The following is a 14,304-nucleotide window of genomic DNA, read 5'->3' as shown; positions in this document are numbered from 1 at the left end:
GGAGACATCAACTAATTCCTAGAACATTACACAACTTTCCCAGCCACGTGTACTAGACGTGTTTTACGACCTGTTCTCTGGGAGGAAATCGAGGGCATTCTCAATCCCAAGCAGCTTGCAGTGCCTGAAACACAAGACATCTAGCAAAACAGTGTATCCTGCTCCTTGTGCTCCTCCCTCTTTCTCTCTTCATGTTTGAGGAACACACAAGAACTAAGTCACGTGCAGGGATGTTTTCTCAGCCTGGGCACCAGAAGCATCAGCTTTGGGTCCTTCGACTCCTTCAGTTTTTTCAGTTCTCACCACTGGTCTTAATTGACCCTTTTTGTCCAAGGATGTGGTCCTGCGTTTGTCTATTAGACATTACCCCAAAGTGAAACAAATCTAGGCAATTAAACTTCTAAACAAAAAGAGTCACACATAGATTTATCTCACTTTCTTTATTCTACAAAGAAATCAAGACATATGGATGTCAAGATTAGGTAAAATGTTGGTTGTAATCACAAGATGGACTCAACATTTTCCAAAATGTGCAAATTTAAGTTTGTTCTTAGTTTTCCTGTGGGAAGAAAAGAAAATATGAGAAATGCTGAAATAGGCATTTCTTTACCATTCAAACTTCACCAGTGAGCCCTCTCCCCCCTGCAAAAGGTCTCTCCATTTTTTTAATGTTTTGAAAAGGAATGGCCGTAATTTAGGAATATTTTAGCAACTGGTTCTGATTGCATAAGGATGAGGCTCGCAATGCATCACAGTCATATGTCTCTGAAAAAATGTTTTAATGGATTGTTTACTTTAAAGAAGACACCCATTTAGAAGCCTTTTTTCATAAGTTTATACTTTTTTTCTTAGAAAGAACTAAAATATTATGCTACATATATTAGATGCTTGTTTTCAATCCTGTTTGTTTGGAAAATATTTGATAGGAACTACGTGTTTCTGTACACTCTCATCATTTCCTGCTTTTTGAGCTCACACTAATCTAACTTTTGGATGATGGTGCTGTAACCTTTAAACTACTTTTTGCTATTCGATTTTCTAAATTTAGTTTTATTCTACCTCCAGCATGTATTTTGTTGAGAAGTCATACGTGGAAGCAGAACAATTCTTTAGATTTTTCAGATAGCACTTCCTTTTGTCCCAGTCACTGAGGAGCTCTGATAGGTCCAGACTTAGTTGTTGAAGAGAGAGAACAACCAGAAGAGAGAGTCTGGTGTGAACAGATGTGAACTGGCACGCCTCGGAGAAGGCGTATTCCTTGCCCCTAGAAATAAACCAGGTATAGGCTCTGAGACAAATTGGTGCCTTTTTTTTTTTTTTCCTTTTTGGCCACCCTGGGTCAGTAGAGCTCCCAGGCCAGGCATCAGATCCAGGCTGTAGCTGTGACCTTCACCACAGCTGTGGCAACTTGCATCCCAGCGCTCCAGAGATGCCACTGATCCTGCCGCGCCACAGCGGGAACTCCACAAACTGGTGGCCTTTTTAGAGTTTAAGTAGTAGATTAGTGGGTGGAAGCTGACCTGGATGACTTAAGTTCCCTGCCAACTTTAAGATTCTCGATTCTCTGGCTGATGCTTACTGTCCTAATATGTAGTGACACAGTGACACCACGAACCCCCACGTGCTATGAACTGGGCGAATTCCATTCATCACAATGTGAAGTGATTCACGTATTGCTTATGCTATAAACCACTTCTTCTACTTGTTTATCTTAACACCTAATTATTACACCTTAAATATAGAAAAATAAAAATATTTCAACACTTACTCAACTTCGTAACAAAAGTAGCACTCATTGCTGTAAGTTTTGCCATCAGATCCGCAAATTGGTGCATAGAGATCATAACAGACTCTCTCTTCTGGTGGCGACTTTTTATACTTGCTGCAGTCAACCTGGAAAGGCATATAAAAAGCTTTTAATTTCTTCAACCAAACCTTTATTCTCAGGATTTAGGATTTTCCAAACAAGTTCATAAGGCTGTCCGTGAATTTGTTTCTTATTCCAATGGTCTGTCTTCACCTCACCCCTTTGAGAGACATCAAGTAAAAAGACTTCTTTGTATCATACATAAAATCATGCACGATAAACTTCATTGCAGTTGCTAGTAACTGAATCGTAATTTATTTTCAAATAGAATCTTTTTCCACCACACTGGTCGATACCTCAGTTCTCAACCCACATGGCATTCTCACAAGGGCAGCCAGTCCTGCGGGATCCGTTTTCTGTATGTCCTGCCATTTCTCTCTTTCACTCAAAAAGTTCTAATCTCTGACTCTAAGTATGAGATATATGATGATGGTGAGTGCTGTAGTTAAAGGAACTAGTCTATCTTAGCAGCATTTACCACTTAGCAGTGGTAACAAAGAACTTGACATCCACTTTCCGGGTATGCAAGCAGACAAGTGCATTTTCACATCGCAGCTGAGAACGCCTCCTCTCAATTCCCGAGATGATGAGCTGCCTTCAGGGGCATGTAGGGAATTAACCAAGAGAGAATTTCCTGGCTTTTTCATCTCTGAGCAACTTGAAGAGTGAACCTTAAAGTCAACACACGGGAATTCAAATCCCATCTCTATGAGCCTTGGGACAATGATTTTTCCTCTCTAAGCCTTAGTTTCTTTATCTACAAAATGAAGGTGACAATACCTGCATGGTAAAGTTGAACATACGTGACAGAGAATATGTGTGTGACATGCCTCAGCAGTACATGGCATGGGAGACTGTGGCTACATGGTAGCTGTTACTTTTATTCCTTGGCTTTATTGCACTATGTCCAGTTTTCTGCTGCAGACCCTTCATTTCCAGCTCTTTCTGTCCCAGAGTCCAGACATGATATTCTTCTTTCTTTTTCTAATTTGTCTGTTATTGACATACACTTGTTTCACAGCGTCGTGTCAGTTTCTGGTGTAGCGCACACTGATTCTGTTATCTATCTGCTGGTTCATGTTCTTGTCCATTAGGGTTTATTACAGGATATTGAATACAATTCTCTGCGCTATACAGTCGGACCCTGTTGCTCATCTATTCTGTATATACTAGTTTGCCTCTGCTAATCCCAGACTCCCAATCCAGCCCTTCCCTCCGCCCCCTCCCCTTGCCCTCAGGAACCACACGTGTGTTCTCTGTGTCTGTGAGTCTGTTTCTGTTTCATCGGTAAGTTCCTTTGCAGCTATGATATTTCGCTAATTATTCAGTATCTTTACTTGGATAACCTGAAATACTCTCAGCGTGGAACTCCTCTTCCCCTCCTGATTTGCCACATTAATTAATTCATCCTTCCTTTAGTCACTCTACCCCCACAAACTTCCTAAATGTTAGGGCTGAGCTGTGTGCCAGCAACACAAAGATGAGTCAGCCTGATATGACGGCAGAGGGCTTTAGAGGCTAGTGGAGCCTCGCAGAGAATGGAATCACAGTGCCCTCTGATGTGTATATGCCAGCACGATTTCATGCCTGCTCAAACCCCAGTGCCAGCTTCTGTGTCATATGCATGTTTCTGTGAATATTACGAAGGCGTAATATTCATTCACCCTTTTTATTCTCATGCAGCGACTACCTCGTGAAGGAAGGCTTGAACTTAGTCCTGCCTCCACAATTCATATTCTTAATATTATGTTTTCTTTAACAGGGAAAACAAAAGACTCAGAGAGGTGGCAAGAGCTGCCCAGGCCCCAGGTCACAGTTAAAAAGCAGTGAAGCATTAGAGCAGTTTCGTCTGGAACCCACACTGCCTGATGACCGGCTTACGTCTTTGCTCCCACACCTAGATTTTCTGAACAATAGTCATTACCTCATATGAGTAACAAAAAAAGGTTAAATTAAAATATTCCTTCTGTAAGATAGAGAACAAAGATGTGTGTGACCTATTTAAACATTTTAAGGGTCCTGACTCATCCTGACTGAGCTTTCTTATGGGTCAGGTACTGTGCTAAGCCCTTTTCAAGCATTTCAGTTTCACAGCAGTCGCATGAGGCGGATGCTGTTTCCTGTGGCACAGGACGAAAGAGCTGGAACTGAAGCCCGGAGCCTTTTCCCTCTGATGGTTCGGTGTCTGACCACTTCGTTCTGCCACCTCCACTTTAGAAAGGTCTGTCCACCTTTTTCTCAATAAAACAGTCTCTGAAACTTAAAAATAAATCTCCAGACATTTACAAGTCTAATTAATACAGAGTGTCAAATATTTCCTTACTGATACTGACTTTCAAATTACGTAGCAGTGGTACATTTATGCCGTGATGGGCACACTGACCTGTTGGCGGTGTTTGACACATTCTGCGTCTGTAAGATGAAGACAAAAGAAAGTTAGGCTCTGGAAGACTCTATCCTTGTTAGAAAGAATAATCTCTGGCTTGTTTCAGCTCTCGGCCTGTCATAAAATACAAGATGAACTTCAGAGATGTGTGAATGAGCATATTATCAAAGGTCGAAGCCCTTCACGCAGAACTTTTTTTTCTTTTGGAGTGGGATTAGAGTAGAGCTCAAAAGGTGGATCAGCTGCCATTACAATGCGTTTGTCCTCTTCTTTCCTACGTAAAATCACACCTTAGAAAATATTGACACAATCAGTTTTATGTTTTGGAAGTGACTGCTATCAGCAGCAAGCATAGATGGCAGAAGTTGGGCCAGCCACTGGCAGTCCTGGAGAGGCAGATTCCAACCCAGTAATGAGAGGAAAATAACAGTCCTTGCTGCCAAAAGGGGTTGCATGGTTTTAAGATGAAGTGAGGTCCCCAGAATTAGTGGCACTGAGTCCAAGCACAGTGTGGGAATGGATGCTGCCCCGAGAAGTTACCCTAAGTGTTTGTGGCCTTAGTTGGCCATGTGGGTCCTCTTGGCCCCTGTAGTGATTTATTGGCGGAGACCAAAAACTGCCTTTCATAGCTCTTCTTATCTGCGTGATGTGTGTTCCAGAATTACGTGGGTAGGCGACGACCTGAGCCCTCGGCGTCAGGCAGGGCCCGGGGTGGGAGGGAGACACTCACCGAAGAGGGCTGTGAGCGCCAGAGCCACGAGGAGGGTGAAGGCGGCTGCTCTCATGCTGCTCAGGCGGCCAGCAGCAGTCGGATGGAGGAAATTGGCGTGACTTTCTGCTGCTGCCCGGCCCACTTGGTTTCTGCCTTATATATTGTCAAGAGTTCCTGCTTCATTGTGAAATAGCTCTTTCCAGAAACAGAATCCCCGGAGGAGGTCAGAAACATCTGCCTAGGTTTGGAAATTCTTTTATGGTGAAAGAGATCATTATGTATCACATTGTAATAGATAATAGGGCCCAGTAAAACTGGCCTTCCTTCCTTCCGTCTTCACATCCCTGAAATTGTGGGTGCTTTCCTTTTGTACCTGGAGCGCATGGTCCACAGGGACCTGCTGAAGAGCACAGGGAACGCTGCTCAGGGTTCTGTGACAACCTCTGTGGGAAAAGAATCTGAAAAAGCATGGATGTGCGTGGATGTACGTGTGAGTCACTTTGCTGTGCAGCAGAAGTTAACACAACATTGTAAATCATCTATTCCTCAATAAAACTTTAAAAAATGAAACAGTGTACACAGATATATAATTACCCATTTCTTAGAGATTGCAATGAACTGATAATACTAATTGTTGGAAAATTGTGTTCTAATTTTAGAAAGTTTGAGTGCTTCCTCCTTTGTTACACAGTTTGATCTTCGTAACTCATCGGACAGATAACCATTGCTGTGTGTTCTCCTGTGCGGGAGTGAGGTCACAAGAAGTTAGGCAATTGCACTGGGTTTACTGAATACTCTTTGGTGCGCTGCCTTTTCCAGGAACAGTCATCACCATGGCAGTTTTATAGGTTTTAGCATTTTCTGGTTCCCGTCTTTCCTCTTGTTTTCTGCAGCATCAAAGGGAAAAGTTGACAGTCGAGACCCCTGACTGGGCACAGACAGAATGTGCTAATATTCAAGACTTGATTCAGTGCAAAGAAACGATTCATGCTTTTTAGGAAAGGGGGAATTCCCCCCAGAATCCCAGATGTGAGGAGATAGTACAGTGGGTGAAGCTGGGGAGTATTCACACCTCATTTACCTGCCAGACCTCTGCTGGAAGCTCCTTTATCTAGGGGTCTCGGTAGGAGGACTTCCCCGAGGCCAGGGACAAAGACCTATGCAACCATCTCAACCAAGAAGGCGTCTAGTGGATGCAGTGGCTGGACTGTCACTGAAGCTTTGGCCATGGTTCTCTGGTCCCCAAATGCAGGCTGATGGTTCAAGAATGAGATGTTCATTTTGTCCTGGCACCTAGTTGCATACATGGGCGATAACATCTTCCATTTGCACAATAACTTTCAGTAGACAAGTCACCAGTCATTTCGTCATGATTTAAATAAGCCTAATTGTGCTTTCATCAAACCATGCTTCACTCGAAGTCCTTACTAAAGGCTATAAGAACACTCATGTGAAATGTGCCATCTTCCAAAAAGAGTGACTCTCTGAGAAGACCTGGGAAGCAGCTGTTGCAGTTTTGGCGTATAGACTTGGAGGACACCGTGTGTACCACTAACGGAAGTAACGGCAAAGGCTGAGAGACTAAAATTCACATTTGATTCCCTATAAAAGGATAAAACAACGGCACCTGTGCTAGGCTGGTCTGAATGGCAGGCATCACAGTGTCACCGAGAGCTGAAACTCTGCAAGTCATGCAGACACGGATTCGTTGCCACCTCTACCATTCCCCATGTGACCTTGTGCAAAGTATTGAACTACTGGAAGTCTTGGTTCTTTATCTTCATTTGCTTATTCGGTAATTACTGATGAAGATTTATTCTGTCTTAGAGACTATAACACAACTTGGGTGTACTATGAATAACGAGAGACGTTGCCACTGTCTTCATTGCAGCTTGACAAAGATTCTCTTCTTGACCCAACTTCAGTTGGGCCTCTCCGAGTTCTCGTCTTAAGTAGGCCTTGACCTTGCCCCCATTCCCCGTACCCCCACCTCTCCTCCACTGCATGTCTTTGGCGTGAACAGCCCTGTCTTAGCATAGCATCCTCCTGAGTCATCCCCCCCTTCCATTGATACCTTGTCACCCTGGATGCCTGATCAAGTTCTTCATCTCCCACTTTTAATGTGTAAGTCCTTGGCCTGCCTTTAGCAAGAATCCTTTTTAATAGCTCCTGTTAATAATTGTCTGTCTTCTGAGCTCTGTACCCTGGTCCTTGGCCAAAATTTCCACTTGTTTTCAGATTTGAGCTCAACCTCTCTTCTCCATTGCAATACGGATATTCAAGACTATGCCTTGAATAATGTCTTCCTTACTATTTTAACAAGCGTCTGGGAGTTTCCTTTGTGGCTCAGTGGGTGGAGAATCCAACTAGTATTCATGAGGACGCGGTTTGATCCGTGGTCTTGGTCAGTGGGTTAAAGGATCTGACGTTCCCGCAAGCTGTGGTGTAGGTCACAGACTTGGCTCGGATCTGGCGTTGTCTTTCTGACTTACTCCACTTAGTATGAGAGTCTCTAGTTCCATCCATGTTGCTGCAAATGGCATTATTTTGCCATTTAAATTTTTAATATAGTCTAGATACTAGTCCCTTATCAGATATATGATTTGCGAATATCTTCTCTCATTCTGTGGATTCTCCTTTAATTATAAAAGTCTTTGTTTGTTTCTTTTTGCAGGCACACACGTGGCATGTGGAAGTTTCCAGGCTAGAGGGTCAATCAGAGCTACAGCTGCAGACCTTTGCCATAGCCATGGCAACGCCAGATAGTTTGGTAGTTCCTCAAAAAGTTAAATGTAGAAGTTGTTTGTTTGTTTGTTTGTTTTAAGAAGAGTATAGCCGAAAGTATTGAAAAAGATATTTTGCATAAGAAAAGAAAATCTTTATAAAACAAGAGTGCAGAATAACTACAGAAAGCACGAAGGTGGAAACATGCAAAGTAAAAATGTTTTGCCTTATGTTTCCTTCTTGGAGTTTGATGGTGTCTTGTCTTATGTTTAAGTCTTTAAGGCATGTTGAGTTTATTTTTGTTCCTGGTGTGAGGGTGTGTTCTAGTTTCCTTGATTGACATGCAGCTGTCCTGGTTTCCCAGAACCACTTGCTGAAAAGACTTTTTCCCAGTTTATATTCTTGCCTCCTTTGTGGAAGATTAATTGACCGTAATTGGTTTTTTCTAGGCTTTCTGTTCTGTCCCTTTGGTCCGTGTATCTGTTTTTGTACCAGTATGTATGGTTGATTCCTAGTTTCATACCATTGTGGTCAGAAAAGATGCTCGAAATAATTTCTACCCCCTCTAATTTTTTGAGGCTTGTTTTGTGACTCGCAGAATGTGCCAGGTCCACTGAAAGAGAATGTGTATTGTGGGCCTTTTGGGATGTAGTGTCCTTTAGATATCAGCTAATTTCAGCTATTCTGTTGTTTCGTTTAGATCCTCTGTTGCCTTATTGATTTTTCTGTCTGGATGGTCTGTTCATTGATGTCAGGGGGTGTTTAAAGTCTCCTGCTGTTATTCTATTCCTGTCAGTTTCTCCCTTTATGTCTTAGTGGTTTTGTTTGTTTGTTCATTTTTGTACTTACTGGCTCCTATATTGGATGCTTATTTGTTAGCAAAATGTAGTATCCAATGCTGATATTGATCCTTTTATCATTAAATAGTGTCTTTTTTTGTCTTTCTTTATGTACTTGGTTTTGAAGTCTATTTTGTCTGATATGAGTATTGCTACTCCTGCTTTCTGGTCATTTCTATTTGCATGGAATAACTTTTTCCATCCCTTCACCTTCGATTTCTTTGAGCCTTTTGTCCTAAAATGAGTCTCTTATATGCAGCATATTGCATTTATCTTTTAAAAAACCTAATCTGTACCTCTATGTCTTGTGATCCGAACATTTAGTCCTTTGACATTTAAAGTAATTATTGATAAGTATGTATTTATTGCCATTTTAAACCTTGTTTTCCAGTTGATTTTATAGTTCCTCTTTTTTTCTTTTTTCTTTTTTTTCTTTTTGTCTTTTGGTCTTTTCTAGGGCCCCACCCACGGCATATGGAGGTTCCCAGGCCAGGGGTCTAATCGGAGCTGTAGCTGCCAGCCACAGCAATGCAGGATCCGAACTGTGTCTGCGACCTACACCACAGCTCATGGCAACACTGGATCCTTAACCCACTGAGCGAGGCCAGGGATGGAACCCTCAACCTCATGGTTCCTAGTCAGATTCGCTAACCGCCGAACCATGGTGGGAACTCCTGTAGTTCCTCTTTGTTCATGTCTTCTTTTTTTGTGGTTTGATGGTTTTCTTTGGTATTATGCTTGAGTTTGTTTCTTCTTTGTTTTTGTGAATCTGTCATTTTAATCTGTGGTTACCCCAATTTTCAAGTATGTTAACCCACAACCGTGTTTACCTGCTTTAGACTGAGAGTCCTGCAATAGGAAACACGTTCTAAATGATCTCTGTCTTTACTCCCTTCCCTACATTTTGTGATTCTGATGTTCAGTTTTACCTCACATTTGTCATTTAGTGTTGATTGAAGTTATAATTGCTTTAAAAATTTAAAAACCTATATTATGCCTTATTTAAGTGACCTTTGTTCCTTTAATAAATCTGCCTTTCCAATTTTATTTTTCTCTTTTGTGTAGATTTTTGCTTCTTTTCTCTTTAGAGATGACCTTTTCATATTGCTTTCAGGGTAACATTAGTGTTGCTGTATTGTTTTAGTTTTTGCTTCTCTGAGAAATGCTTCATCTCTCCTTCTACCGTAAATTGTAATCTTGCTAGGTATGGCGTTCCCGTAGTGGCACAGTGGTTAACGAATCCGACTAGGAACCATGAGGTTGTGGGTTCAGTCCCTGGCCTCGGTCAGCGGGTTAAGGATCCGGCGTTGCCGTGAGCTGTGGTGTAGGTTGCAGACAAGGCTTGGATCCTGCATTGCTGTAGCTCTGGCGTAGGCTGGCGGCCTCAGCTCCGATTAGACCCCTAGCCTGGGAACCTCCACATGCCACGGGAGTGGCCCAAGAAATGGCAAAAAAAATATATATATATATATATATACATATATATATATATACACACATATATATATAAAATCTTGCTAGGTAGAGTATCTTATGTTGCAGATTTTTCCCTTTCAGGACTTTGATATTTCATGCCACTCCCTTCTGGCCTGCACATGTTCTGCAGAGAAATTAGCTGATAGCCTTATGGAGGCTCACTTGGCATGTACTATTTGTTTTTCACTTGCTGCCCTTAGAATCATCTCTTCGTCTTTCGTCTTTTTAATTATAATGTCTTGGTGTGGGTCTGTTTGGTACCCTCTCTGCTACCTTTCCATGGATATCTGTTTCCTGGATACCTGTTTTCTAGGTTTGAGAATTTTTTACCCATAGTTTCTCCAAATGCATTTTCAGTACCCTTTTCTCTTCCTTCTCTTTCTGGACTCCCCACTAAGTGTAGAATGGCACACTGTCTCTTATCCTGTACATCTTGTATGTTGCTTTCCTTTTTTAAAATTTATCTTTCTGTCTGCTGTTCGGTTTGGGTGGTTTTCATTACTCTATCTTTCAGATCCCTTGTTTGTTCTTCTCTGTTCATCGGCTGTTCATTGCTTTTAGCTTGGTTTTTCATCTCAGCAATTGTGTTGTGTAATTTTGATTGGTTCTTTTTCATGGTTGCGTGTTCCTTGTTACAGTGATTTGCATCTGTGGATACTCTTTTGTACTTCCTTTGTCATTTTTATTACCTCTTTTTTGAACTTGGGATCCAGTATACTGGAGGGGCCTGTTTTATTATTTGTTCTTTTGGAGTTTTTCCTCTTCTTCTTTTGAGTGGGAATAGTTCTGTTCTTTTTTGTCTTACTTAAATTTCTCCGTCTCTATGAATTGAGGAGAAATAGTTATCTACTGTGACCTCAAAGGGTTATTTTTATGTGAGAGCATCCCTGTATAGGTGGTGTGAGTCCAATATTTTTGGTGCCAGGGCTGTTTTTGGTATGGATGCCAGCCACATCTTTGCTCAACATGTGCTGGCCATTATTCCCTTGATAGCAGGTGTGATGTGGTGGTGACCAGAGCCAGCACTGGATGAAAAGAGGCGCCCCCTCTTTGCTCCGTGGCTGTCACAGCCCTATCGGAGGCAGTTTCTGCTCCCTAGTTCTTAGAGTAGAGGCCCTGAAATTTGGTTTCAGTAAGGGTCCATTGCCTTAAGTATGTGTTCTTTCTCCAAGGAGGTGAGCACTAAAGCAGGTGAGGCTGAAGTGTTCAAAGAGAACTATATGCTGCCTGTTCATGTATCTGTCGTTCTGCCCAGAGGCAGTCCAGTTTGGTGTCCCTTTCTCCTTTGTGTTTGTCCCAGACCTAGTGCTGGGCACTGAGGGCCAGGGCGTTGTGGCAACAGGAATCAAGTTGGTTTTGCTGCCACCTGGGACATGGGCTGCCTCTGGGGTTGAGCTCCCCCAGGACGTGTTCGTCCTCGATGTGACTCCGTGCTGTGGAGTGATGTGGCCAGAACTGGAGCCCTCTTCTTTGGAAAGGAACCTCTGGGTACCGCTCCCCAGGTGCTGTTCACAGGGATTCTGTAGAACCACCCACCACCTGCTGAGCATAACAGCAGAGTCCACAGCAGCTGGATCCACCTCTGGACTCAGCCCTGACATGTGTGTTTACGATTTCGATTTGCCCCATAGCTAATGTTGCTAAGTTTAATCATTTAATTAAGTTAGTATCTGCCAGGTTCTCCACTGTAAAGAAACTCTTTTTCCTTTTGAAATTAATAAATATTTTGTAATAACATTCCTTGGATTATGTAAATATCATTTATTTATTTTATTGAGTTTGGCCATGTACAAATAGGGCAAACTATATAAGTATATGTTTATAATGTTATAATTTTTTTTTGTCTTTTTGTCTTTTTAGGGCCACCCCCGTGGCATATGGAGGTTCCCAGGCTAGGGGTCCAAGCGGAGCTATAGCTGCCGGCCTATGCCACAGCCATAGCAACTTGGGATCTGAGCCACGTCTGTGACCTACACCACAGCTCACGGCAATGCCAGATCCTTAACCCACTGAGTGAGGCCAGGAATTGAACCCACGTCCTTATGGATTCTAGTTGGGTTCGTTAACCACAGAGCCATGATAGGAACTCCCTATAACGTTATATGTTTAAACTACACATTCTCCTTTTCACTTTCTAGCATCAGTTGCTAATGAACAGAAATATTCTCTTTTCTCAAACCAAGAAAAATAGCCGAGAATCTACTTGTCATGACTCTTTAACATGCTGAGCACATTGTAAAAAACGTGGTATGTCTTTACACCTTGGTAAAGGCTGGGGAAGAATGGGCACACAGCTCATAATCATCCCTTCATTTCCGTAGCACTTCGTAGTTTACAAGGCATCTTCATGTGCATTTTTCTCTGTCTTTTCTCAGTAAGCAAAGAGATACTGCACACAGAGTGACCTACCCGCAGCAATACACCTCGTAAATGTTCAGTTTGGGGTGAGCACACAAGGCTGCTCCTTAAAGGTTCATTGTGGCTCCTAAGTTGCTTGGTGGTGTTTTCTAATAAATATGATGATGCTAAGGATGATAAAGAACTCTGTGATGCAAATGTTGGCGAGTACAGAGAGAAGCAAGTAAAATTAAAATTTTGTATTTTCCAAGGCTTAGACTTGGAAAGATAAAATTTTAGAAATAAATTTACTTCTCATTTACATTTATGATAGGATGTCTGCCTTGAAAGATCCAAGCTTACAATCCAGAGCACCAGTAAGCGGGCCGTACGGATCCCTCCTTCCCCAGAATTCCCAAAGATCACAGATATCCCAGGTCATCGGCTTGAGGAAGCCACAAGTGCCGCATTGTCCCCACTAGTGTGGGCAGAATAACTGTGGAATGCGAGGAACCTGCTGATTGTCGCACCTTGAACGCAGCTCTGCGATTGCTTGTAGACATGGTGGGAAAAGTACAAGACTGTTATAAATAGACACTTGTGTCAGCTTTATAGGCACAAACCAGTAACCTGAAGGAGCTCCAGACTGAGAGAGACCTCAGTTAGGCATCAGCTTGGCACAGAGGCACAGAATTGGCTGAAATCATTTAACTTAAAGCAACTCGGGTCAGAATAACAGTTTACATTGGAAAATGATTTTGTCAGAAATGAATACCCCTAGCCATGTTTTTTTTTTCCTGTTATTTTGTTATCTTTCTGTTATTTTAACTTTTTATTTTAATTCGATTTCTAACTTGATTACTTGGAGAAACCAACAGCAGGAAATTTTTTGCACAAGTGTAAGCAGTCAACAATAAGATATTACATTGAATAATCTACATACACATTAACTGAAAATTAATAACGCATTATACTCTCATGTATATTGACTTTCCTTATTGTTGTCCTTGTTTTATTTTTAAAAAAAAGTTTTGCTAGTTTCAGGTGTACAGCAAAATAAATCAGTTATACATTACAGATATTCATTCTTTTTCAGATTTTTTCCCCATACAGGTTATTACACAGTGTTGAGTAGATTGCCCTGTGCTTTACAGTGGGTCCTTGTTACCTTTTTATTTTTATTTTATTTTATTATTTTTTCTTTTTTTGCCTTTTCTTGAGCCATTCCCGTGGCAGATGGAGCTTCCCAGGCTAGGGGCCCGATCGGAGCTGTAGCCGCTGGCCTATGCCACAGCCACAGCAACGCGGGATCTGAGCCACATCTGCAACCTACACCACAGCTTACGGCAATGCCAGATCCTCAACCCACTGAGCAAGGCCAGGGATTGAACCCACAACCTCATGGTTCTTAGTCGGATTCGTTAACCACTGAGCCACGACGGGAACTCCAACCTTTTTATTTTATATACAGTAATGTGCCTTTGTCAATCCCAACTCCCTAATTCATCCCACCCTCCCACCACGATTCCCCGTGTTTGGTAACCATAAATTTGGTTTTGAAAACTTTGAGTCTCTTTCTGTTTTGTCAGTTCTTTTGTATCACTTTTAGGAGATTCCACATAATAGGGATCTCAAATGTTATTTCTCTTTCTCTGCCTGACATACTTCATTCACTCAGTGTGATAATCTCTAGGGCCATTCAAGTTCCTGAAAATGGCATTATTTCATGCTTATGTATGGCTGAATAATAGTCTGTTGCTTATGTATACCACATCTTCTTTCTCGAGTCCTCTGTGGATGGAAATTTAGGTTGCTTCTGTGTGTTGGCTCTCATAAAAAGTGCTGCAGTGAACACTGGGGTGCATGTATCTTTTCAGATTATGGTTTTCTTTGAATATGTGCCCAGTAGTGGGATAGCTGGATCATATGGTAGTTCCATGCTTAATTTTCCAAGAAACCTCCA

The 14,304-nt window shown here is 42.0% G+C and overlaps 2 protein-coding genes across 4 annotated transcripts in view; one reads left to right on the top strand and one right to left on the bottom strand.

Annotated features, from left to right (window-relative positions):
- The window catches only part of LOC396905 (acrosin inhibitor), a 121,344-nt gene that overhangs the window by 38,616 nt on the left and 68,424 nt on the right, over positions 1-14,304 (top strand). The gene's annotated exons all lie outside the window — the stretch shown is intronic.
- On the bottom strand, positions 426-5,096 carry SPINK9 (serine peptidase inhibitor Kazal type 9). Its single transcript, XM_003124080.6, has 4 exons — positions 4,984-5,096; positions 4,251-4,279; positions 1,769-1,893; positions 426-559 (listed from the first exon to the last, which is right to left on the bottom strand). The coding sequence occupies exons 1-4, from the start codon at positions 5,036-5,038 to the stop codon at positions 514-516; spliced, it is 255 nt and encodes an 84-aa protein (XP_003124128.1). The 5' UTR covers positions 5,039-5,096; the 3' UTR covers positions 426-513.

This window comes from Sus scrofa, chromosome 2 (assembly GCF_054392235.1).
Source record: "Sus scrofa isolate SSC_HxYL_T2T_F1_AM1 chromosome 2, Sscrofa_HxYL_maternal_Yorkshire_Landrace_v2.0, whole genome shotgun sequence".
Taxonomy (NCBI): domain Eukaryota; kingdom Metazoa; phylum Chordata; class Mammalia; order Artiodactyla; family Suidae; genus Sus; species Sus scrofa.
This window is presented reverse-complemented; position numbering and strand designations above follow the sequence as displayed.

What these genes read in the sequence shown, in the direction of transcription:
- SPINK9 (XM_003124080.6), bottom strand. Translation starts at nt 5,038, where the DNA reads ATGAGAGCAGCCGCCTTCACCCTCCTCGTGGCTCTGGCGCTCACAGCC. An exon ending in GGCGCTCACAGCCCTCTTCG is followed by an intron (nt 4,280 to 4,983) that starts GTGAGTGTCTCC and finishes TTCATCTTACAG; the next exon opens with ACGCAGAATGTGTCAAACAC. An exon ending in TACTTTTGTTACGAAGTTGA is followed by an intron (nt 560 to 1,768) that starts GTAAGTGTTGAA and finishes TTCTTCCCACAG; the next exon opens with GAAAACTAAGAACAAACTTA.